At 52.8% G+C, this 26,497-nt stretch overlaps 1 protein-coding gene across 1 annotated transcript in view; it reads right to left on the reverse strand.

Moving 5' to 3' along the window:
* Nucleotides 1-25,351, reverse strand: part of Hmcn2 (hemicentin 2) — a 132,750-nt gene extending 107,399 nt beyond the window's left edge. Inside the window, 13 exon segments of the mRNA XM_052724421.1 lie at nt 3,511-3,660; nt 4,511-4,624; nt 4,937-5,064; nt 5,366-5,507; nt 6,317-6,589; nt 8,715-8,836; nt 9,247-9,391; nt 12,502-12,765; nt 15,041-15,161; nt 15,903-16,009; nt 16,713-16,884; nt 24,414-24,536; nt 25,214-25,351. Coding sequence (XP_052580381.1) covers nt 3,511-3,660; nt 4,511-4,624; nt 4,937-5,064; nt 5,366-5,507; nt 6,317-6,589; nt 8,715-8,836; nt 9,247-9,391; nt 12,502-12,765; nt 15,041-15,161; nt 15,903-16,009; nt 16,713-16,884; nt 24,414-24,536; nt 25,214-25,351 — 1,999 coding nt within the window.
* Nucleotides 25,352-26,497: the final 1,146 nt, after the last annotated feature.

Consider the following 26,497-nt stretch of genomic DNA (forward strand, 5'->3'; position numbering starts at 1 on the left):
GCTCTGCCCTTGATTTCTCCCAGTTCTTCCTATTCACTCCAGGCCCAAATGTGAGGGCACTGGTGGCACTGGACACCATCTAAGCGACTGCCAGGAGAAAATGATTTCAGAAACACCATTTCACTAGCAGCCGTGAAGTCCAAAGGTGGCACCACAAATCCCCTGTCGTGTGTGAGGAAACTTAGGGCCAGAGAGGGTAAGGACGCCACCCAAGGTCAGTGAGAGCTGGGCTCGGAGCTCAGGTCCGGCAGGTGCAGAGGCCCATGCAGCCTCCTAGGTGCCACTTAAGGACCCCACAGTGGCTGTGTGAGTAGCGGCCACCTCTTCTGTCTTCTTGCAGGGGTCAGTCCGAGAGATGCCTGCCATAGGCCCCACACAGAAAACTGCCACACGATGGCCAGGTGCCCATCCTTTCCCTTCCTTACCCAGAACTCCCCAGTTGAGGTGAGACCCCAGAACCCAGTGTTGTGTCACAGCTGACGCTTCCCTAGTTGGGGCTCTCAATGGGCAAATGGTGGCTGTGTCAGATGTGGTGGGTCAGGACGGGGCCTCTCTCGGGGCCTGGTCAGTGTGTTCAGCTTGCTCTGTCTTCTGGCCTCACTTCCACACATGACCCTCTGTAAGAGCCCAGGCAGGGGCCCTGGGTCACTTCACCTCCATCTCATTCTCTGGGAGTGTCTCTCCACCTTGGCCTTGAGCATGTGCTGGGGCAAAGGGGTCAGAAGTGAGGGGGGCAAGCACAGACAATCCACCTTAGCCTCGAGCATGTGCTGGGGCAAAGGGGTCAGAAGTGAGGGAGGCAAGCACAGATAACAGTCAGGTAACTCGGGACCCTGCTTAGTGTGATCGTGCACACCCTCCTTTCTAATAATGCACTTGGGGTGGGGTGGGGACTAGTTGCTATTCTAGAGGACCCAGGCTCAATTCTAGTACCCACATGGTAGCTTACAACTATCGGTTACCTCCAGTTCCAGGGCACCCGATCCTCTTCTGGCCTCTGTGGGCACCAGGCATACACTTGGTCCACACACATACATGCAGGCAAAATACCCATACACACATAAAATAAAATAAGTGTACAGACATTTTTAAATGATGCACACGGCGCCTCGCTCACTCACCTGCATGCATTACTGTGTTACATGCACACACACCCCTGTAAACCAAGCCCCTACAGTGGGCTACAAGTGCACCGCTCTCTCCCCTTGCAACCATCACCAACAGTTTCTATCCAAACATGTTCACGGATGTGTCTGGGTACGGGGTGGTAGAGGGCCAGTCCAGCCTGGACCAGTTCTGGGCACATGTTCAGTAAAGCAAAACTGTGCCCTCAGGTAAACTTTTAAGGAGAATTTAAATTTATTTTACCATCTTATGCACATGCATAACTGGACATGCAAATGATTAAAATCAGATGCATTATGGGAAGGGACACACGCAGTAGGAAAATAATTGTATGACCTAATCTGTCAATCAAAACAGAACTACACTTTCCCCCTTAGTAGCCAAGCTCCTTTCTTGAACCCCATGAAAGGAAGCCTCAAACAGTCACGGGACGCCCTGAACACCCCACTAACTCTCTTGCAGGATATTCTGGTCATTTCCATTGCTTTGTCCTTAATGAAGTTTCCTTGGTATTTCTGCAAATCTGTGTGAACTTATACTTCAATTCCTTGAAGAAGCCAAGAACCTAGAGATACTCCACTCTGGCCCTGGCCGGTGATAAGAGAAACTCCATGTCATCCTCACTACACAGCGATTTTGAGGTCAGCCTGGACCACATGAGATCCAGTCTCAAATAACCAACAACAGTGGTGTGGACAGTGTAGCTCAGCACACAGAACTTGGGAATGGGATGCTGGCACCAAGGGGCACACTAGCTCTCTGGGGAGTTGCCCACCTTCTAGAGTCCTTGTCAGCCTGCCGGGTGGGCACAGGAGCCAGCCACCCAAGCATGTTGATTTAACTGTCCATAGGAGTATGAGTCTCCCATGGTCTCCTTTAGTCTGTCGAGGTCCCCCTCCTCCGCCCCCCATAGCAAGGCCCTGTTACAATCATCCTGCCACACAGAAGGCAAAGTGGGGGGCTCTCAGGGACAAGGCACTTAGCCAAACAAGTGAGCTTAATGGACTCTTAACCGACGAGTGCCATGCCTTCCAGGGATGTGACTCAGTGGTGCAGCACTTGCCTAGCACCAAGATCTGGGTTCCTCTCCCCTAGCCACAGAGAAGAAGGTGTCAGGGGGCTTATAGGTTACTGTACCACTGCAGGTTCTGGCTGGAAAGAGGGGCAGGCTGCCTTCTTTCCTGCATCCTACGGGCTACAAGAAGCCCATTCCCAGAGCCATAGCAGGACGCAGGCACAGCACCCACCTGTTCCCAGTGTCTGCCAGCTTGGCCAGGACGACCGCACCACAGCTGCTGCCTGGATGGGCAGGAAATTTGATTTCCCACTCTCACTGCCAGGCTGGCTTGCCCACGACCCACAGCTGCCTGATATTCAAGTCTGCCCTGCCCCCAGGTCCATGTCCATATTGCCTCCTCCCTCAGAGCTAGGGAGATGGCTCCAAGGCTAACAGCACACTGTCAAAGGAACAGGGCACGCCCTGGACCCCAAAGATACAAGGCTCTGATGAAAGCATCCAGATATGGAGCCAAGGCTAATGCCCACAGCAATGCCATAGGCAGTCTTCTAGAACCTTCCAGGTAAGACAAGGATAGTGTTTCATGTCGTGAGCCTCCCTTATCTCATGCACACATATGTCAGAGGCATTTGGCCAAGGAGGAGCTTGGAGTTCAGAGAGAGGAAGGATGTCCACACTCACCACTGTCCAATGCTGACCCTGAACACCAGGGTCAAGGGCTCAGAGCCACAGCTCAGCTCTCAACTCTGTTGTGGCTCGTTGCAGCCTTGGGCAAGCTATGTACCTTCTCTGTGTCTCATTTCCCTGTCTATAAAGGGGATATTGATGATCCTCACACCTGCAAAGGTTGTGACGATTATATGAGTGTGAACCTGGAGCATGCTTGGACGGCCAAATACCACAGACGTGACAGCTCTTGTTTTTATTATTGGACTAAGAAGGCTCTTCATCTGTTTTATGCTACTGAAGGCCAGCCATGGTGGTGACAGCCTAAGTATGAAGGTTCTCCTTTCTATAACCTCTCACTGGGCCGCCAGGACAAAGCCAGGGCGCTCCCCAGGCTGCAGTGACCCATAGCTGCTGGTAGCTACCATTGTCTCCCATTTCCCACCATGCCTCAGTTGGCTTGTCTTGAGGAGTTCCACATCAGCCTGGGATGTCAGAGACCTTTTCTAAAAATAAAACTCTATTACTTAGCCACAGCCACAGAGCTTTGTCACCGGGCAAGAATTTACACCTGTCCCAGCTCCCTCTGGCTCTCCAAAGCTCCACAGAGGCAGTCTGTGCTACAGATATCAGCTTCCTTGCTAGAGGCAGGCGAGGGGAGGGGGAGAGGGAGGTGTGGGTAGGGCCAAGTGCACACTCACGTCCAACCACCAGCCGGATTTCAGCAGAGGCTTCCCCCAGCTCGTTAACAGCCTTGCAGGTATAGAGGCCAGCATCTCTCTCCTGAGCTGCAGGGATTCGCAGTGTCCCAGACTTGGAGCCTTCAGGAGCCAAAATCACTTCCAGACCCCCTAAACCAAAGATGAAAAGGCATTGGCTGGGACTCTTGGTTACCCCGGAGCTGGGTCTCAGGCTTCCTGACCCAAGGCTCCTATGTCTGCACAGGCCATGATTGGGTGGGTGGAGGTGGTTTCCCCCCAGAGTTATAGCTCCTGGGCTCCGTCCTAAGGTGTTTTGGGTGCTGAGTCTTTCCTAAGCTCATTTGTTGGGCAGGGCTGGGATTCACCCAAACTCTGACATGGCAAGCTTTTCCTCCAAGGTCTCTACACCTATGCCCCCTTACTGCCTCACATCTCTCAACCCCAGGTCCCACTGAAGCTGGCATCTGCTTTTAGGGCACAGGAAAAGGTGGGAGGGGCCTGAGTGAAGACATCTCCCTTATGCCTGCCTTGCTGACATCTCTCCCAGGTGCCTGAGGCCCAGGTCTCCCCCATCCCCCCATCCTGACACTCTTCTTTGATTAAATTAATAGTACACTGCACAGTACTTCCCTGCCAGGCATGGGAAGCAGCCTCATCTATCAATTAAGCTCAGCTAGGTATTAGCCCAGGCTTGCTCTAAACACACGTACACACTTGTGTGTGAATGCTTAATCCCCACACAACCCATTTCCAGATAAAGAAACTGAGGTTTAGGGTCCCTGTAGGGGAAAGAAACTTGACCCAGGTCTGCCTGGGTACTGGCGGGCTATGAGGCTGAACCAGCTGGGAGTGCTGGAACCAGCTGCCTCTTCTGGGACAGTCCTCCCCTCCACCCCCACCACTTCCACGTTCAGAGTCCCTGCCTGCCAGTGACCTTTCTGGAAACTGTAAGTCCAGGGCCCTGGTGGACATTTCCTAGGCTTCTCCCCATCAAACGTACCTCGATACCAGATGATTCGGGGCGGGGGGACCCCAGACGCCACACACAGTAGCACAGCCTCCTCCCCAACAGCTGTGAGAACCACAGAATTGACAGCAGAAACAGAGGGTGGGTCTGTGCGGGCCAGAGGGGGAAACGTGAGACTGGCTACTCTGAGGCCAGACCTTCCCTAGCTTTGGTGGGGAGAGATTCCCTTCCCCTTTCCACCTGCCCATCACACCCCTGGCATCCATGTGTATTTCCCTGGCCCCACTACCTAGAACACCAATCCCTTGCATGGGTGTTTTGTGTCTCCCCACCAGACTGTAAGTTCCATGTCAGGAACTGCATGCCCACAGCTATACCCCAGGGCCTGGTGTATCACAGACACTGGGTGTCCTTGATCAGAAGGGAACAGTGTATCCTGAAATGGTGTGGCCCAAGTACCTGTGTAGTAGAGAGTGACTGTCTCCTCATCTGTGCCAACTTCATTAGCAGCCTGGCAGCTGTAGTTCCCAGCATCCTCTGGGGCTACTCCCTGAATGATGAGTGTTCCTTGGGCATCCACATGGATTCTGGAGTTGCGCCAGAAAAACATGTGACACATAGTGGTTCCATAGTCATCATTAATATCAAATTAATGTCACTAGTCAGTGATGGACACTGGCAGGTTTCTCTGGGTCAGTCACTTTTAACTCACAGGGCTCTTCTTCGAGGTCTGAGCTCCTGACCACCCAGGCCACACTGCATTCAGATGACCCCTGGCAGAAGTCAGGCAGATGCCACATCCCTTTTTGAGAAGACCCAGGCATCGATTCCCTCCCAGCCCTCTGTCCCACTCCTGCCAGGCCCAGACCTCTCATCTCATCCACTCACCTCCTGTCCTCTGGCAGGGCGAGGCCCTCCCGGCTCCAGGAGATATGGGGCGTGGGGTACCCCGATGCTGAGCAGCTGACCCTCACCTCCACACCCTGGGAGAAGCGCTGGGACCTGGCATTGATGCTGACTTGAGGGGCCTCTGTGGATGAGAAGAGCCCATCTGACAAGCCTGGCTTCCCCACACTGGCCCTGACTGACCCTCAGCCACAGTAGGGGCAGCAGTGGAGAGGAAACATAGGCCCCAGAGCCAGAGTCCCCAGGTGGTACCCCTGGAGGTAGGGAGGCTAGGCACTGATCCAGTACCTACTAGAGCCTCCCAGTCTGAAACTCTCATGCCCTGGACAGCAGGTGCCAGGGATGGGGGCAGTACATCTCTGTAACCATGATGTGAAACCCATGGCATGCCCTAAAACTAATCCCAAAATTGGGTTCCTTTAATTGGGCACTCTCAGTCCACAGACCCAGTGAGGTTCAAGCCAGGCTCCCACCCAAATTCCCTAAAAAGGCACATGTACCCACTTCCATGCCAAGGAAGACATAACTAATCAATCTCTGTCCTGTAGAGCCCAGGACAGGTCCTCTTAACACACTCCCAGTACCAATGGGAGTTGCTGCTTCAATAAAGAGCAGGTGCTGAGTTGCTGGGTTTTTACATTTGGTGGACTGGTACTTCAGGGAGGAGAGTCTTGGGGAGATCAAAGCCACATTGCATCCTGAAACTCCTACACAGATTTCTCTGCCTCCTCTACCATCATCCAGCCACTGCCCCACAATCTGTGCCCAGACACATCTGATCTCTGAGTTCTCACCCTGCCCCAGCCCTAGTATGATGAACCTCCAATAGTGAAGGAGACAGAATCTCCAAAGGTTCCGAGGCTAAGCAGAGGGAAGAGCTTAGGGTGTCCCCAGTAAACACTAGGGGACCAGCAAGAGTGGGAGGGGCCTCACCTCGAACCAGGAGCCAGGTGGATGCCCTTGTGACCCCATTCGCATTGCTGGCCACACACTGGTACTGCCCTCCATCACTGGGGATGATGCTGCTGACCTCCAAAGACCGGTCATGCAGCTGGGTGACTCGGCCTGCTGTGGCTGGTAAGGCTCGCCAGTCCCGGACCCACGTCAGGTTGTAAGGAGCGTCACCTAGGACTTGGCAGGACAGGATGGCGGTCTCCCCAGGCGACACAGTCACATTGGGGCCAGGGACCAGCTGTGGTGGAGGGTCTGCAAGGACAGTGGTATAGGAGGGACTGAGGAGCTGGGGTAGGGAGCAGCTGTCCCCTGTGACTCGGGACACGTCAGCCAGCAGAGCACTCAGCCTGCATCTGCTCTCCATTTGGAGATGCCTGGCCCCTGGGGAGATTGCGTGTCCCCCATCACACTCTCCCTAGGGTGCTATCAAACCCTGGAGCTCTCCACAGCATGGATGTGTTCACAAGCCACAGCCAATGCGCATTCAACAAGCCCTTCTCAGATCTTCACACCCTCCCAGCCAAACCTCTCAGCCAGGAAGAAACCAGCCAGGAGAGAAACTGTGGGAACATCTCTGTCCTTCAGCAGGGTGGCCTATGAGCAGCCGAGACAGACATAAGGCCACAAAGGAAATACCGCTAAGTCTGTTCTCCGGGAGCCAAGCCACCAAAACAACAAGATCAGAGACCACCCACCGGAAGAGCAGGACCAACAGGCTACATGCACCTACAAGAGATGAAAATGTCCCAGTGTGCACAGTGGCAGTGCCTGTGAACTGTGGAAGCAGGGGCAGGATTGCTGTGACTTTAAGACTAGACTGCGCCGGGTGGTGGTGGCGTACACCTTTAATCCCAGCACTTGGGAGGCAGAGCCAGGTGGATCTTTGTGAGTTCAAGGCCAGCCTGGTCTACAGAGCGAGATCCAGGAAAGGTGCAAAGCTACACAGAGAAACCCTGTCTCGAAAAACCAAAAAAAAAAAAAAAAAAAAAGACTAGACTGCTTCACAGGCACAGTTTCACCATAGCCGGGGCTACCTAGTGAGATTTTGTCTCACTTACAAAAACAAAGAAAAATGCAATGCTTTGAAAGTGCTTAGAAGTGACATTTGGGGACAAACAGGGAAACTGGATATAGAGAAAATTAAGCAGTACTGAAATATCCATACGTTTGTGTGTGTGTGGGGTGTGTGTGTGTGTGTGTGTGTGTGTGTGTGTGTGTGTGTGTGTGTTTTGAGACTACATCTCCCTCTGTAGCCCTGATGGACCTGGAACTCCTGTAGCCCAGGCTGACTTCAAACTACTCAGCCTCCTAGTGCCTGGAATACAGGTGCAGCATTATACCCATCTCTGGCCAGGAGAACTGTTTTTCAGGGTGACATTTTTTAGGGATTTTATTGAAACACCAAGGCAGTTACAATTTAGTTTAATGTAGCTCAGCAGGAATGAAAAGGGCTAGTGAGCCCAATATTAATACACGGTAGACCAGCTCCTTGGTCCCACCCTCCCTCCTGCTCATCATTTATAAAAAGTTGACCCTCCCCTGTGCTGAGTGGCTCAGACTGACTCGCAATCAGGTTGCTGAAATCTCCTGTAGTCTCACTCCCCGCAAAAATGTCTGAAAATACATTTCTGGGAGGAGCTGAGGAGACAGCTCCTTAGGTAAAATGTTTACTGTGCAAGCATCAGGATCCGGGTTCAGATACCTAGCAGTCCCATAAAATCCAGGTGTGGCAGCACACATCTGCAACCCAGCACAAGGGCTGGAGATGGGGAGCTCCCTGGGATTCATTGTCCCTGACCAGTCACGCTGAAATTAGCAAGCTTTTCTAAGCCCCATGAGAGATCTTGGCTCAACCTCTGGTCCCTGCACACATGTGCACAGGACAGTGCCCCTGCACACACACATGCATTTACTACACACAAAGGAGCTGATCAAATGCTAGATTGGAAGGATTGCAGACAGCTTTGATGTCCTGGTTATGTTTCCCATCTTTCTGCCAGAGGTCATTAAATTGCATTTCCTTTCTTCACTACAAGACAGTTTGGGTCTCTAACTTTAACCAGGAAATCCAGTCTCATTCTGGGACTGCCTATGGCATCTCCAGTGCTCTAGAGCTCAGTGGTGACATCGCAGCAGGGCGAACCATCACCCTGAAAGGACACCGGGCATGGGACTGACATCAGGCAGGGCAACTGACACCTAAAAGCCCCAAGTGGGGTCAGTGAGCAGGTGGTAACACGGATAGCCACGCTCTGAGTGAGAGACTGTCGCCAGCTGCCAGCAGGCTAGCACCCTGTGCCCCAAGGATGGAGAGTGGCTGGGAGGAAACCCCGAGTGGAGGGAGGAGTGAAGTGTGCACACAGATGAAGGGGTAGACCTGTGATGACAATCTGGGCGTTGGCTTGTCCTGTCCCGGCTCTGCTGACAGCTATGCACTGGTACATGCCTTCCTCAGCCTTGGAGGCCCGTGGGATCTCCCAGCTGCTGTTTCCTGACCCCCTGCAAAAACAGCAGGCAGTGTGGTCACTCTGACCCCAGCCAGGGTCTCCCAGCCTCAGCGGGGGCTCAGGCCCCCAAATCCTGCACAGAGGGAACCCCAGATCCTCACTAAGGCTCAGTAGGAAGATCCAGAAAAATTCCACAGCAGGCTGTGTGAGCTGAGCCCATGCCTTGACCTCTCTGAACTCTGGACTCCCGTTCTAAGGAAGGGTCTAGGGGGTCCCTCCACTCCTGACCCCCACTTCTGGGCCCACTCATGGATAGGACTCACTCTCCCCATCCCACACCGGGCTGACCAGGATGACGTTTAAACTGAGTCTGAGTCTCTCTCCTGCTGCCCTCTCTTTGAGATCTGTCTGGGGCACAGGGGCCCCAGGGCCAGGGACAATGGCTGGTCATCAGTCACTCACTGAAAATGCCGCTCCTCGCCCAGCCTCACTCCATCTCGCTGCAGCTGCAGCCGGAAGGGGAGGGTGCTATACACAGAACAGGACACCAGCAGGGGCTGCTGTAGATAACCGTGGATCCTGGGGGCCATGCTGACCAGCGGCATGCCTGCAGGCAAGCACAAGGCTCAGAGCTCTGCCCTACCATCACAGAGCCTACCTCCGGCACCTCAGTCACACAGAGGTCCTTAGGAATAAATAAGAGGCAGAAGCCAGCGCAGAGACAATGTGTGGTCCATTCAATGTCACCCAAGGCAGGTCACTTCTCTCTCTGAACCTCAGTTTCCACCACTGTAAAATGGGAGTGACCCCTCTAAAGTTCAGGGAACAGCAGAGAAAAGAATGTATGAGCCAGAGGAAGTGGGGAAATGATATGCAATGCTGACTTCCAGGCACGACATGACCATTGCACCCAAACGCACAAGATCTGCACTAGACCGAGCCTGTCAGCATCCTATCATGGGGTGGAGAAGGCCTCGTGGGACCCCTCTCCTCTGGGAGGACTGGCACATAGTTAATGGTCAGTGGATGAGGAGGAGACATTTTCTTCAGCTGTGCAGACATTAGTAAAATGCCCATGTTCCTGTAAACAAACCCTCACTCGAGTTCCCGTAAGCCCCAAGGACATCACCAGGTTGTCCAAAAAAGACCTAAAGCCAAAGAGGAAGTAGTTGGGAGGGGCTAATGGGAGTGGCGGAGAGGGCAAGAGATGGAAATGGTGGGGTGATCAAACTACATTATATACATGTATGAAATGACACAATGAAACCCAGTAATACATATTATTAATAAATGCATGCTAAGAAAAAAATTTTAGAGTATTGAGCATAGGTTAAGAGATTGTAAACCGAATTAGTTTCAAGATGGACTCTATTTGGTATCATCAGTAAGATGCTGTAAAAATGGGGGTGATGATGGCCCTGTTACGAGGCGCTGGCAACAGCTGTTAGTGAGAGTACCCCACAACCTCACACGGCTTCTGAGGGAGCCAGTTAGCAGACCGGCCTACGGGGACCACCAGCTCTGATCGGACACTGGCCACTGTGTGGGTGGGGCTATGCCATGGGCTCTTCTTTGAAGGGTTCAGCTCACCCATGTTTGTCCAGAGGGAATGCTTTCCAGGGAGAAAGCAAGCACAGTGGGAAGATGGCTGTAAATGTGAGATTCGTGGCATTTTTGAGATAAAGCGAGGAGCTTCAAGGAAACTCTCTCACTTGTGATGAGTCCCTGGGGACCCCTGTTGGGACACTACTGGCCTCCTCACCTGACCCTTGTCTCGGGAGGGACAGTCTCTTTCCCTGTTGGAGTTATTTCAGGAGGCCTCTGAGAAAGTCCCCAGCAGGGTCAGCTGCAGTCCATGCTGGCAAGTACTCAGCCCATGCGGCTGTCTTCTTTGCATCCCAGCCAGAGGGGACAGGAGCCCAGTAAGATGCTCCAGGGGTGAGACAATGCACCAGACCGATTCAGAGGCCAGGCTGGGGGTGGGGAGCATGATGGGTGACATCATGCCCTGGGCTGCCTGCCACATCCCCAGGGAGAGGGGTGTCAGACTTCCAGCCACGTCCTCAGCTGTGTGTGCAGCCGCTACTCACCCCCACAATCTGGAAGCCTCTCCCAGACAACTTGGTTACCCCTCTTTTGAGCGGAAAGGTCCCAGGCATCCCAGACCTACCACACACCTTCAAACCCAGAGGCAACCTGCTCTGAGACAAATCCCAGCCTCCTCAGCTCTGAAAAGTAGGGAGGCAAAAAATATCCTGGCCCATCCCTCCATAATCCCATTGGAGTAGTGATAGAGACCAAAGCCCACAGCTGCATCCCAAGTTCCTGGTTCCATCTGAGAGGACAGAGGAGATGAGACAGGTCTCCAGTGATGAAATCTCTCTAGAAAGCTTCCCCTCAGGCTGTAAAGGCAAAGCAGAGAGGCCTGGGAATAACAGCATGGTGTGGAGGCCCAGATGCCCAGAGACCAGGAGTCAGGAAGAAAGAAGAAGGGGGAGTGGGGAGGGTGGAAAGAGGAAGGGACCTCAGCCATGTCTTTGAGAACTGCCCTTGTGTGGACACTGTGGGCAGCCTCAAGAGCTGGCTCTCCCTCCTGTCCTTTCTGCACACTTATTGGAAAGAGATAGGGGGGCTGCCCCACAAAGAAGTGGGGAATGCTGTGAGATTTATCTCTGTGGGTTCCTCCAGGCACTTCCAGGGGAAGGGGGACAGGGGGCCTGGGGAGAGCATCAGTGCCCAGCAATGAGGTCAGGTGGACCATGAACCCAAGCGCCCCTGTCAGGAGCAAAGAGGAGCTGGAAAACCAAAGATGTTGTCCTGCCCTAGGAGCTTCCTGCTGTCAGGGCACAGGAAGCAGAAAAAGCCACATATGTGGGAGCCAGTATGGCGACATAATGGCATCAGCAGCTGCTGAGTGTAGTCTCAGGCACCCCTACATAGCTCTGTACATACTGGATTCTGGAGTCCTTGGAACAACTCCAGCAGATGGACGAACTCTAGCTTCTATGACTCTAGAAATTCCCTGTGGGAGTGCTCAGTGAAGGGCAGTCCCTCTGTCCCCTTTTAGGTGGGACATGCCATACACCTCAGGACTGCTGCAAGTGTGCAATGGGCCAGTGTTGGCAAGTGCTGGGCCCACACTTCCCTGCACCATTAGCTTTGTGGACCTCAGAATAAATGAATGAATGAATGATGGATGGATGGATGCATGCATGCATGCATGGATGCATGGATGCATGGACGGATAAGAGGATGAAAGGGTAAAATGGTGGGTAGATGGGTAGGTGGATAAAATGATGGATAGATAAGGAGTTGGATGATGGGTAGGTAAATAAATGGATAGATGGCCTGTTGGTTGGATGTAGCAAAGTAGATGGATGTATGCTTGGGTAAATACATGTGGGTAGATAAATGGATGGATAGGTAGATGGATGATAGATAAATTGATGTGAATGTATGGATGAGTGAGCTGCTGCTGAATGAATATGTGGGTAGATTGATAAGAGGGTGAATGGGTGGGAGGATGGGCAGGAGGGTGTGCAGATGGGAAGGTGGATGAGTAAGTAGATGGATGGCTTTGTTCTAAATCTTCAAGCTGAAGGCGATGTCTGAATCATGTCAGGATTCACCATTGCACCTAACAGAGAACAGCTGTCCACAGAAGCTTTCCCAAACTTATCTAGCCAGGAAAGGCTTCCAGAAAGGCACGGCACTCACCTGGGGCAACCCCACTGTAGGAAACTCCAGAGACACGGAGGAGGGGATTTCCCTCGTGGTCTTTGCCCTTCACCTTGAGATAAAAGCGCTCCTTTGGTACATGGAAGGGTGGCCCAGCCCACAGCTGGTGTGTGGACTCGTTGGAGAGAAGCTGTGTGGGCAGAGTGAGGAGGGACTTCCCTGTGCTGTGTGAGAGCTCCACAGAGTCAAGGTGACCAGGTGCCTGCAGGCCTGTAGAGTTGATCACCAGGGAGATGGGTACCCCTGCCAAGAGGAAGAGGGGGATGAGCACCGGGCTCTGGGACTGTGTTTCCGTGAACCAGCCTGCTTGGCCCGCCTTAACCCCCTCTGCATCTACCCTACCCCTCCCTGTGCAAGCTAAGGCTGAAGGTGGGATGGGGAAGAACCCGGGGGCGCTGTCCGTGGTCCTGAAACGCCGATGCCTCTCCACCCTGCCTGGACTAGCGGTATCCCTGCTTCTGCAAACCCAGACCCTGGTGAGCGGAAGGGATCACGTGTCCCCCACCCCCACCCCTATCTGCCATGGTGCTGGCTGTGATCAGCCCCGCATAGGGACTCTCTCCCAACCTCTCCCAGAAGCACAGAACTGAACTGAGCTTTCACCAATTCCTTAGTTTATTTGGGAGCTTGGGTCAGGTCTCTTCCCCTTTCAGACAGTTACAATGGCTTTTAAAGAAACACTGAGTCTGCACATGGCCAAGGGAAAGCCAAGCCTGTAAGTATCAGGTGCAGGCCCATGCTGAGGCATTCAGCCAATAGTATGAAGAAGCTCCCTGAGGTCAACCACTGGCGTGTAGGTCTCCTGTAGCCAGCTAATGGCATGTAGTAGCTGCTTGCCCTGATCCAGGCATCCAATGTTCAGTTAGTCACAGACTCCCCAAGCCCTAACATTCCCAGCATAGAGGCTAAGTTCCAAGTACTGTTAATATTTCCAATTTCTTCCTCCACCCTCTTCTTCATGCTATTCATCCTCCCGGTAGTCCTGGTGATTAAATCAAAGCCTTGTAGACACACTGCAAGCATTCTACCACCAAGCTATACCCCTAGCCTTATTTTTAACCATGTCTCTCCCTTTTCAGATGGTTACAATGACTTTTAAAGAAACATCAAGTCTGCATATGACATAGAAGAGTCTAAATGTAATTCCAGGGAAAGCCAAGCCTTGAGTATCTGCACACATGTGCCTGTGCACATACACACTAGAGCACACGTGATCAGAGAACAACTTTGTGGGACTGGTTCTCTCCTTCCACAATGTAGGTCCCAGGGATTACACTCAGGTTTTGAGGCCTTTATCCACTGAAGCATCTCACTGGTTTTTATCTTAAGTCATGGTCTTGCCAAGTTACCCAGCAAGCCTTGAGCTTGCAATCCTAACTCTGGCTCGTGGGTAGCTGGGTTACAAGCCTGTGCCACCAGGCCCTGCTTAGGGTGTCTTTTCTCAACTAGCTTGTTGGAAGGGCCTCAGTTTCTCTACTTTCCTCACCTTCTTTCTGCAAAGAAAATACCAAATGAAGCCTTCAGGCTCATCACACTCCAGTGAGGGAACATCACCTCCAATTCAACCCTCTCTCATTCCAGTCTCCACCACATGATCACCAAGACACTTTTGGCAAGCCGGCAGCTCACTGGCAACCTCCTCTGAATTAGCAGAGTCCAGACAAGAAGTCTGAGGAAGCAGGGCTATAGCCATAAGGACTTCAATGAGGAAAAAAGAAAAGGTGAAATGCTCACCTTGTAAGCGTGAGCACCTGAGTTCGACACCCAGAGCCCACGTAGAAAAGCTGGGCCTAGAGGCACGTGTAATCCGAGCACTGGGGAGGCAGAGGTAGGTGGATTCCTAGTGCTTGAGGGGCAGCTCTCCTTGCCTACTTGGTGAGCTCTAGGCAGTGAAAGACCCGTTTCAAAAAGTAATTGATGGTTGGGGACTGGAGAGATGGCTCAGCAGTTAAGAGCTCTGGCTGCTCTTCCAGAGGACCCGGGTTCAATTTCCAGCACCCATATGGCAGCTCACAACTGTCTGTAACTCCAGTCCCAGAGGAGCCGATGCCCTTTTTTGGCTTCTGTGCGCACTGCATACACATGGTGCACATATATGCAGGCAAAACACCCATACACATGAAATTTAAAAATGAAACAAAAATAATTGGTGGCCAATACCTGAGGAATAACCCCAGAGGAAGTCCTCTGACCTCCACACACACACACACACACACACACGTACCAAACATACTTGAACACATATACACACAGGGAAATAAAAAGGCAGGAGAAACAGTGACTCATCAATAAAAGGGACCCTCAGAACTGGATGGAAGGATGCTCTGAAGGTAAATGTCACCTCCTGGGCTGATGGAAAGGAAGCTGGTCCAGAGTTGGTTTTTCACCCTGTGGTCCAGAGCAATAGCCCAGCAGGACCCATTCATTCCACAGTCACAATGAGTCACATGGCCAGACCAGCCCTGGACTCCCACCATCTCCCAAAGCCAGTACCACCCTCAGTGCCCAGGGCAGGTACCTTGCAAAGGCCACTCGATGGTGTGGTTGAGGTCCAGAGAGGGCTGCATGGAGAAGCCGGCTCGGAAGTTGATGTTGCTGATGCCTGATATTCGCACTGAGTGGCGGCCACTGCTGTACACCTGGAGCAGGTCCCCACCCATGTCACCAGAGCATCAGGCCTCAGGACCTCAGCTCCAGCCCAGATGCCACTGGCCACTGCTGGAAGAGCCCCACACCTGTAGCTGTACTCGTTCACCTTTGCAAACACGTGGGCAATGGAGCAGCTCCCCAAAGACACGGAAGCCCAGCTTACCCACTCTCCTGGAGGCTTCTCTTTCTGCTCTCTCCTAACTCCTGCAGGTCCTGCCTGCTCTCCTGCTTGTCTACCTTCCTACCGCACCTTCCCTGGAGGCATCTCTGGTCTCAAAGACACACAGATCTGGAACATCAGGCGGTCAGCACGGCCCCTTCGCCTGCAGCCACTGCCACAATGCTCTGCACCTCGCAGGTGCCCAGTAAGTGTCTGTTCAGTCAGCAGGAGCTCCCACCCCTCCAACAGGCCATGCCTGTCTCTTGCCTGGCTTCCAGCATCTTCCAGACAGCAGTCTCCCGCCAGCCCTGTCTCTCAGCTCTTTCTCTCAAAGTGACCCTTGCTCCATTTACACTCCCTACCCAGGACAGGATTCTGAGCCCCGTGCCAATGTGGCTGTTCACTGAAGCTTCTTTCTTGACCTTTCTGAATGTCATCCCAAACCACTCCACTCCCTCACAATTGCAAATCAGGTTGCTCTTCGGCTCTTGACCCCCCGCTCTCCCGTTGACAGATCCACATCACTGCCCACACATCCCAGGCTCTCCACCTGAAAACCCAGTGTCCCTACCTTGATGGCCCACAGCCCAGGGTGCTCAGGCTTAAAGGCTACGACCTTGGCTGAGTCTGGAATGTTGAGGAGCACATTGAGACCTTCACCTGTCTGCAGGACCCTTCCTGTGGAAGCGTCAGATGCCAGTCAGTCTCCTATCTTTTCCCGGAGGCCCCAGGTTCCCACCCTGTCTCCAGGAAGCCACAGACCACCAACACCAGCCTCAAGGGTCCTTGAGACTGACAAGAAGATTGTCATCATTTTAAGTCCCCATTGGTCAGTTGCCACCGGCCTTCCAGCTTCTTCACCTGCAGGGACACCTCTCTGCTCCACCTGGTGTCCCCTCACTCCTCCCTAATTTCTGTATCTTTTCCACTATTGACTCTTTGTAGGGTGTGGAAGTATGCATGGTATATGTCTGTGGGGGTGTGTGTGCACATGAGTGTGCACATCACCAAGTAGGACCCAGGGATGAAACTCAGGTCTTCAGCCTTGGCAGCAAGCACCTTTACCTACTGAGCCATCTCACTGGCCCATTTTTTCTTTTTTTGAGCTCACTGCACTTGAAGTTCATCCATTTGGCTAGCCAGGGAGCTCAGGGACCCCCCTCTCCCCACTCCCCAGTGCTGAGGCTACAGATATGGCTGCCACCCACGATTTTAGCATGGGTGCTGGGTGTCCAGACTCAGGTCCTCGTGTTTGTGAGGCAGACACTTCATTAGCTGAGCCATCTCCTTGGCCCCCTCCTCCCACAGCCTCTGTTTGTCTCATCCTGGGCTTCCAGCTCAGTCTTGGATCCAAAGATGGGGCTAGCCCTGGAGGACATACCCAGTGGGTCCCGGACTTCGATCTCAGGCCCTGGCCCACTCAGTGAGATGGTGACCTCCTTCAGGCTGGGGTCGAAAGGGATCCTCCACGTGTGCTCCCCTTCCTCCTCGTGGTCTGCAGACAGCAGGTGTACTTTGGAGGCCTGGATCGCTGACTCCACCCACTTTAGCACCTGAGAAAGGTACGGAAGTTGAACTAGTGGATGTGCCCGGGCTTTGACATGTCTGGCTACCAATGCAGCTTTGACCAGCTTCTACTGTGTGCAGAATCCACGCACTCTCCATGGATTTTGGGGTGCCAAATATCTGTTCAGTGTCCAAGGTCACGGACTTGCCACTGTCCTACGCTAGGCCCGATTGGCTCTTCTACTCTCTCGGCTTTTATAGCTTCCAGATGATGCCTGTGTGTTGACACCAGGTGACTCAGTGCAGAGAGGGGCAAGCACAGGCTTTTTAAAATTTTTTTTCATTTATTTTACATACCAACCACAGTTTCCCCTCCCTCCTCTCTTCCCATTCCCTCCCCTCACCTCTGTCTATCCCCTCATCCACTCCTCCTCTATTCAGAAAGGGGCAGGCTTCCCATGGGAGTCAACAAAGCACGTCATATCACGTTGAGGCAAGACCAAGCTCCTCCCCCTGCATCAAGGCTGGACAAGGCATTCCTACTTGGGGAACAGGTTCCAAAAAGCCAGATGAGCTTCTATAGGACAAGCTTCTGCCTCTCATCTGTCTCTGGCACCCATGAGGAAGCCCCTGGTGCATAACAGGCACCTAGGAGATTTGGAGTCTCCATCCTGTGTGGTTCCTGGATCCACAGGCTCTTCACAGGGTACTGATCATCTAACCAGGACTGTGGGACCTATAGTTAATCAAATGTGCTAGGTTAAGAATCTGCAATGTGTGGCTGGGGGTCCCTGTGTGGATCTCTTGCCCAGCATGTAGGAAGCTCTGGGTTCGATCCTCAGCACTGAAAAAACATCCTTGTACTACAATAGTTCTGAATGTGACTTCTGCATTCAAGAATAATGGTGCTCAGAGGCCAGAGTGTCCCTCTCGAGGATCCAGAGCCTTTTTGGAAGGATGCCCTCTGCTAAATGTGGAAGGAATGATGCAATTAGGAAACAGTCATCTTGCAACTACTAATGAAATAATGGTTTTGGGCAAGGATCCTCTTTGGATGTTAAAAGCACAGGGTGTAAGATTGATGGAGACTAAAAATCCACACAGAGCCAGGGTGTCACACCACAGGCACTGAAGTCAGGGTGGGGTGGGGAGATATGGCCTTGCCATACACGGCTGCCTGTCACCACTGTAACCAGTGACACAATTTGTCATCAGCTACAGTAAGACTGTAGCTGTTTGTCCCTTGATGTCATCCATTAGAAAGAAGTCGCAGCACCAACCCTAAGACACCCTTCCATGCACACCAGCCACCACCAACCCAGGTGCTAGGACAAACTCAGGTTAGTGGAAAGCAAGGGGAGGGAATCAGTGATGACATGGGGCAAAGTCTAGAATTTAGAACATGGCACAGAGCCTCTTCAGCTTCTTCACGAAAAGGAGTGCATGACTCCAAATTCCAGAGAACCTAATATCACAGCAACCAAGTGGGGCAGGCAGCAATAATTAAAGCCTGAGCCACGAAGGCTTCTTCAGAAAACATCGTTGAGGGGAATGGCTTGGCAGACAAATCACTTGCCGAGCAAGTGTAAGGACGAGTGTTCAGATGGCCAGCGCCCAGATAAAAAGCCGGGTGGGTGTGGCATTTCACCTGTAATCCTAATGGTTGGGAGGTAGAGACAGGATCCCTAGACCAAGCTGGCTAGCTAGACTAGCTTAACCCGGAAATTCTAGGCCCAGTCAGAGACCCTGCATCACCAAACGAAGTGGAGAGCAGCCGCAGAACACACCTGATGTCAATTCATACCCACATGTGTGTAACATGTACCCTCAAACATGTACATGTGCATATATGCAAAAGAAAAGACAAAACATTTTTAGGCCAACTGGGGGGAAATCAAGCAAGGATTTGGTACTAGATCACAGTAATAAAGTTCATTAATTCTATTAGAACAATCTAGGCTATGGGAATCGTATGGGGAACTGACAGGTTCAGGAGAGGAGCACTTTCATAGCACACATGAGACCCTGGGTTTCATTCATAGCAGCCAAAATTAAAAATAATTATAAATTATTAGTGGATAAAGTATCATGAGTCAGAAAATCCAGAGGGATAAAGAAGAGAAAAATGCAAGCAAGTGGTGATGTGTTGTAACCTCGAGGTTTAGGAGAGGTTGTTTGTTTGATTTTTGAGATTTTTTTTGGGACAGGGTCTGTGTAGCCCTTGCTGATCTAGAACTTACTACATAGACCAGGTTGTCCCCAAACTCACAGAGATCTACTTCCCACTACCTCTGAGTGCTAGGATTAAAGGCCTGTGCCAACATGCCCCGCCATTCCTAGTAATTTTAAAAAATAAGTCATTTTATTTTTCAAAATTTTATTTATTTGCTTGTTAGTTTATTTATTTATTGTTTTTTTTCCAGACAAGGTTTCTCTGTGTAACAGTCTTGGCTGTCCTGGAACTCACTTTGCAGATCAGGCCTGCCTCTGCCTCCCGAGTGCTGGGATTAAAGGTGTTTGCCGCCGGCCGGGCGGTGGTGGCGCACGCCTTTAATCCCAGCACTCGGGAGGCAGAGCCAGGTGGATCTCTGTGAGTTCGAGGCCAGCCTGGTCTCCAAAGCGAGTTCCAGGAAAGGCGCAAAGCTACACAGAGAAACCCTGTCTCGAAAAACCAAAAAAAACAAAACAAAACAAAACAAAAAAAAGGTGTTTGCCGCCATGACCAGCTTAAAGGTCATTTAAAAATGATAATGGTGTAGTGAGTTTATCATACACCCGGGCATGATGTCTGCTTGCCCATGTCAGTTGACTATAAATGGCTTCCTGGAATGCTGTCAGAAGAAGAAGAAGAAGAAGAAGAAGAAGAAGAAGAAGAAGAAGAAGAAGAAGAAGAAGAAGAAGAAGAAGAAGAAGAAGAAGAAGAAGAAGAAGAAGAAGAAGAAGAAGAAGAAGAAGTTCTATGATTGATTAGCAGTGTCTGACACGGGCATGAGACTAGAAAATAGTGGCTCGTGTGCTACCTGCAGGCCATTCTGGCCCTAACTGGCAGTCCTGCTCTGCCCGCTGTGTGGCCTTTCACAGAAGGGAAGGGAACTGGAAGATCTGCCCGAGATTTCGAGAACGAGCATGTTTTACCGAGCCTGAGTTAGAGCAAGCACTGTGAGACCTCAGTTATCACAGGGTGAGAATTCAAGTTTGCCTTCTCCCATATTTGGAGCTACTTCGTTCTCCCACCTTTGCCTAGGGTTCTGGGAAACATGTCTCTTGAAAAGGCTCCACCTGCCCTGGCTGATGGACCAGGACAGGGTTCCTTGTCTACATGGGGGAGGATGGAGGAGGACGCTCCAAGGAATCAGCCAGGCCAGGACGAGACTGCCAGACCCTGAAAGAGTAACTCTGTGACCACTGCCTGTTTCTCAGGTCACACAGTGGGAGCAGAGGATGGTGACCCAGAAAAGCTGCCCCAGGCGACAATCGCCCAGACAAGTGACATCAGCTACTATACTGCCAGGGCTACTGCAAAGTGTTCTAGAATGTTCTGGTGGAGAGAGGATGCCCAGCAATTCAGGCTACCAAGCCACAAAGAAGCTGGGACGTGGACAGCACCCTAATGAGCCCCGCATGAGGCAGCCTGCCTAGGGTTTGGGGAGAGTCTGACTCTCGTGCTCACAGCAAATCCAGACCACCTTGCAGGGCCAGGGCCAGGGTCAAGGCCTTCTGGACCTGGCTATGCCCCCAAGGCTCCAGAGCGGACTCGGGGAGTCTTCCGAGCAGAGTGCCTTCATTAAGCAAGCACAGTGTTTATTTGGCGAGTGTGATAGCTTCCAGATGTCTACGGGGTGGGGCCTGGGAGACAGCCATGTGCTGGCCTGAGCTCTGCTTGCTGATGGAGGAGGAAGGAAAGAATCTGGCCTTGTTACTTTCTGCCAGATGACTGCTTCTGGGCCCTTCGTGGCTGATAAATCATCCCAGAGGCACTGCCAGGGCACTTGACAGCCAGGAGAGCTGGGGAAGCTGAGGGGACTAGGGAGAGGAATGGGGATCACAGCTACAGATGGGGGAAACTGAGGCTTCAGCCTAGAGTCACAGAGGGAGCACCCACCCAGTCCCAAGGCTCCGCCTCTTGCCAGCTGTGCACCCCAGATTCTCTACCCAGCTCTACCTTGCTGAGGACACTCGAGAGTGCACCCCCATTCTTCAGGAAGTTTCAGTGGAGTGGGGGAGGGGGGAACCTCTACCCCCACCCAGAAGCCTGGGGGAGTTCAGCTGTGGTCAGGTCTCACCTACGCCCAACACCATGCCCAGCACTCTTCCTTCACCCTGGCCACCACCTCAAAAGGCAGAGGGTCCCCATCCTGCACAAAGAGAGCGCAGGCAATATCCTGTTGCATGGGACTTAGTAAGGCTGAAGGTCCCCTTGAAGGCGACAGAGCTGTGATCTGCTGCAGCCCCTGTCCTGCCCCAGCAGCCCAGGTCTCAACCTCTCCATTCCCCTGGATGCTGCTGGGAAGGGTCCAGGATGAGGTCATCTCCCCCCCTGCTGCTCCATTCATCAGAGCCCCCTGGTTAGGGGCTTCCTCAACCCCACTGGTGTAGAAAGCAAGTCATCTCTCTTCAAAGGGATCTGCAGAATCTGGGTAATTTGTCAGGTGTACCTGCTGCTGCTGCTGCTGCTGCTGCTGCTGCTGCTGCTGCTGCTGCACAAGAGATGTGTCACAAGCCCCCCAAACAGGCTAAGCTGAAGAGTGGGTTGTGGAGTGGGGGCAGTGAGCCATGTGGAGGTGACGAGGGAAGCTTAGGGGTCTCCTGGGAAATTACAGGGTGATTCTCAGGCAAGGCAGTGGGGTGTATCCAGCTCTTCTGCCCCTTCGTGCTCCCTGTCGCCCTCCTGCATCATCATCATTTGTAGATGAGTGTGGACTGGGCGGAGCCTGGGGGTGCCACATAGGAAGGAGACCATGGTCCTACCCAAAACTTGATTTTAAAAAATGTCCACCTTGGGCCTGGGACCATGGCTCAGTAGATAAAGTGTATGATGTGCATGATTGAGAACCTGAGTTCAGATTCTCAGGACCACATAGAAGCCAGGAGCGTGGGCACATGCCTGTAACCCAGTTCTGGTGGGAGGTGCGCAGACAGGCAATTCCAGAGCTCACTGACTAGGCAGCCCAGCTGGCCCGGCGAGTTTCAGGGTTAGTGAAATACCACAACTCAAAAAGTGAAGTGTGCCTGGCAGTGGTGGCGCACGCCTTAAATCCCAGCACTCCGGAGGCAGATCCAGGAGGATCTCTGTGAGTTCGAGGCCAGCCTGGTCTACAAAAAAAGTTCCAGGAAAGGCGCAAAGCTACACAGAGAAACCTTGTCTCGAAAAACCAAAAAAAAAAAAAAAAAAAAAGTGAAGTGGAGAGCAACTAGAGAAGATGCCCGATGCTGAACTGGAGAAGATGCCCGATGCTGAACTGGAGAAGATGCCCAATGCTGACTGCCAACTTCTAAATGCACTCACACATGAACACACACAGTCACACACACCACACATCTTAGGACAAACCCAAGGTCACACTGCTGCCTCCAATATGGTCCCCTACTGTTCCAGAATGATCAGAGTTCGAAATTGTCTCGCCAGAGAGAAGGGTTCTTCAATCTTCCCCATATACTCTGGAATAAACTCCAAAAGGGGGCTCCTTCAGCCTGTGTTTACAACCAAATTTACAACCAAGAATGAGCTAAGTGTCCCAGGACAGAGGGCTGCTTGTTCAGATTGGCTGCCTCCTCCTTGACAGTGCATACAGCAGGTGCTTAATAAATGACCACAATGGAGTGTGAGGAGTATATGAATCCTACTGCATGGAATGTGTTTTATGAAGGTTCAAGTGTTTGCTTCAGATGCCTCCTCAGAAGTCTGAAAGACTTCTCCCAACTAGAGCCCCATTGGCCTGCCCCCCCCTGGGGGGGATAACCACAGCCTTGGCTGTCCCAGCCACTTTCCCAGGCTTGCTGAGTGTCTGGGAACATCTAGAGAGGGCCAGATCCAAGACATGAGGCTCTCCATGCCCGGGAGCATCCCTGCCACTATGCGGAGCAGCCAAACCTGCCATCAGTGGTCCTACCAAGTGAGACTACCACAGCAAAAAGCTGAGGGGCTTGCCTGGGGTGTCTGGAGACAGGGTTCCGGGGAAGTTGTCCTCAGCAGCTTGCCTTGCCTCTATCTGAGTTGTCTCTGGGGGGAAGCAAGTGTCTCCCCTAAAGGCAGGGATGAAGCTGTGCCTCCACTCTGAAGTGCCTCCCGCCCTCATGTGGGGCTCAGTGCCAGGAGAGGCTAATACGCCAGAAATGAACGCCTGCTGTGTCACAGAGAAGCATAAATGCCATCTGTCAACAGGGAGCCAAGGCACGCTAATCTAAACACGGCCCCAGAGACCAATCCTCTCAGTTCATAAATACACAGCTCACAAAACCCATCCTGGAGGCCACTGCCTGCCTCTGAGACACCTTCTTTCCCAGAGCAGCAGGCACGGGGATCCCAATCGCTCTGTCCTCTGGCTACTTCCTGGCGGCACCCGTTTCTCATCTGCTTGAAGTGTCCTACATGGCCCAGCCCTGAGGGCACCCACAATCTAGTAGCATTAAATAATCACACAAGCACAGAATGACAATTATGTAAAGCAGTACAGGGAGCTGGGAGGGGATGTGGAAAGGATGTGGAGGATGGCTTCCTGGGAAGGTGCATATATCAGGGGGTGAGGAGCTGAGAAAAGGAAGCCTGAGCTAAGGCCCTGGGGCCAGAAGAGCAGGAGAGAGGCTGGCTGGGCTCTGAGGGGTGGGCAAGCAGAAACAGAGGCAGAGGTTCTGGTAAGAATCTGGATACGCAGCAGGAGAAAACAGGAGGGACATCCAGGCCAGCTTTGGTGTAGCATCCTGTGGTCTGCAGGGGTCATTCCGTACAGGCTCCAGAAAGCTGGGTGTCAATACTGAGCAACACTTCTAGCTCTGTCCCGTGAGTTCGTGGCCATGGCTCACACTCAGCCATCACTGGAGGATTTACAGCACTGAGTGAGCTAGGCCTCTTGGTTCAGCTAGAGATGGTGCTTAGACCCTGTGCTGCTGAGAAGGATGGACACGGTAGAGGGAAGATGGGCTTTGAAGAGGAGATAGCTGTCATTGGCCAGGAGGGGACAGGGACACACACCTGGGATGCTCTGGGCTTAGTGAATCTGGAAGCAGGAGCCTAGTGGAGTTAAAACAAATCCCTCCCCTGCTAAATCCCAGGATCCTGGACCCGATCTGTGGTTCTCTTGCCCCAGACTCTGGGACAGAGTCTGAAACAACCTCACAGTCACACTTCTACAAGACTTTGTCACATTCTGGCTCTGCTGTGGGACAGTGGCCGCACCCCGGGGTGCTGCTTCAAATACTTGCCTGGGGGTTCGATGACGATGCAGAGCTTGGAGGTGGGCGCTCAGCACCACTCAGGGCCAGCCACCAGGCAAATCTCCCAGGGACATCACCAAGCAAGACCCAGCTCCCTCACCCACAGGGGCAGCGGGCTCAGAAGAAACACTCTGTGACGGCTCACCTCTGCCACCTGCTGCTTGTCCAGCTGGAACACCTGCCCAGAGCTGGTGGACGCGATCTCCTCGTAGGCCAAGTAGCCAGGATGGGTGCGGTCACCACAGTCCCCCGTCAGCACAAAGACCACCTGGAAGATGGGCAAATAGGCCCGTGCTTCCTGCTGTACAGGAGAGGCAGGAACCCAACCATGGGAGACATGGGGCTAATGACAGTTTCCTGTGGGTGGGAACCAGGAGCTGATGTGAGGCAAATGCTCCCACAGCTGCGAACACAGCAGGTGTCTCCTGAGTGGGAAGAAATCTACGACTAAAAAGGTACCAAAGTGGACTCCTCTTGGAGCGGCCCCCGGAGGTTACTGTGAGAAGAACCCTGAAGAACTCCAGAATATTCTAGACAAGAGAGAAGCGATGTCGTCCCCAAGAGTAGCCCTTCTCCCCTCTCCAGCCATCAGTACAAAAGTAAGAGGCAGAACTGACTTCTGAGCCCTGACACAAGGACAAGGGGACACTAGCTGCAAGAACTAAGAGCTAAGGATGAGGGTGGAGCAGTATTGCACAGGCTTCCAAGGGCCACGGAAGCAGGAAGGGGCGGGGCCTGCACCAAGAGCAAGCCTCCCCAGGAGGTGAGGACCAGAGCCTGCAACCACGCCCTTAGAGAGACATGGCGGAGGTGGCAGCGGTGACTGGCAGGGCTGGCCTCTGGCTACAGGAGAGAAGTCCGGCTCCACTCTCCAGTAGGGCTTCACACTCCCTCCTCTGGCCTCCTGCATGGCTGCCCATGCCATCTCTAAAGCTGGCCTCTCACCTGCGACTGCTTCAGCTGCAGGAGCTGCAATAGCTCATCCTTCTTGTGGTAGTCCTTGGCACGGGCATCGGAGAAGACATAGATGAAGGACCCAGGGTTGGCAACCTCCACAGCAGCCTTGATGGCACCCACACTCATTTCCGGGCAGTCGCCCCCTCCCTGGAGGGTTGAAGAGTGTCAGCGGCTGCCACCTACCTCATCTACAAGGGAGCAGCCTGGACGAACCTCTAAAACCAGTGGGAGTGGGGAGTCACCTCAGACCACCTCCCTGGGGCTCACTGGGTCGGGCTGCGGTCCCCGTTTGTCCCTCCCAGCATCTGCCCTGTTGTGACTTTAGACAAGTGTCACTCATTCTCTCACCTGGGTGAGTGACAGTCCCACCCTGTAGAAGGTATGGAACAGGGGACTGAAGCAGCCGAGGCATGAGCAAGCCTTACACACGTGAGCGTGTGAATTAGTGGTGTCTGCATATGTACTCTCGTGTGTGTGCACAGGTGTGAGGGGATGTTCATACATGGTATGCAAGTGTGTGCGGAGGCCAGAGGTCAGTGTTGCTTGTCTAACATCCTTCACCCCGTGTCCTCAGACACATCTCTCACTGGATACAGAGCTCGTTGGTTCTGTTAGGCACACTGGCCAACTGGTTCCAGCAATCCTCCTGCCTCTGCCTCCTCATGCTGAGATTACAAGCGTGGGCAACCACACCCAGCTTTTCACACAGATACTGGGGATCTGAACTCAGATTTCCATGTTTGTGTGGCAGGCACTTTACGGAATGAGCTGTCCCCCAGCTCACGAGTGTTTCATGACTGTGTGACATGGGAAGGCTGAATGGGAGCCACTGTGACTCCAGAAGCCCCGTGACAGCCAAGGCTTAGGAGTAAAGCTTAGGAGCTGGGCCGGGCAAGTAGAAAGGTCCTCTCTGTCACCCGTCCTGGCATCAGGTCTCAAGGGGACACGCTAACACCGCCCCCTGACTGGCAGCACCCGGAGCTTTTATGAGGTGAGAGTACAAGCTGTTTACAAGCCCAGGCTGCTGCCGCGGCCGACCCCATAACACCGCTTTCACCCCAGAAGGACTTCCTGAGCCCCTGGTGTTCTGGATCCTGCTCCGGGCACTGGGGAACCCAGCTGAGAGGCAGATCCCACTGATGGAGTCTCTGCTCTCAGGAAGCTGGTGGCCTCAGTGGTCAGGAAAAGGACAGATGCTGGACATGGGTGTTTTGTGAGGTAAAGACATTCAGATGGCCAAGGACACATGACCCAGGCTCAGACCTGGCTTAG

This window comes from Peromyscus californicus, unplaced genomic scaffold (assembly GCF_007827085.1).
Source record: "Peromyscus californicus insignis strain IS unplaced genomic scaffold, ASM782708v3 Scaffold_7__1_contigs__length_154581171, whole genome shotgun sequence".
NCBI lineage: Eukaryota > Metazoa > Chordata > Mammalia > Rodentia > Cricetidae > Peromyscus > Peromyscus californicus.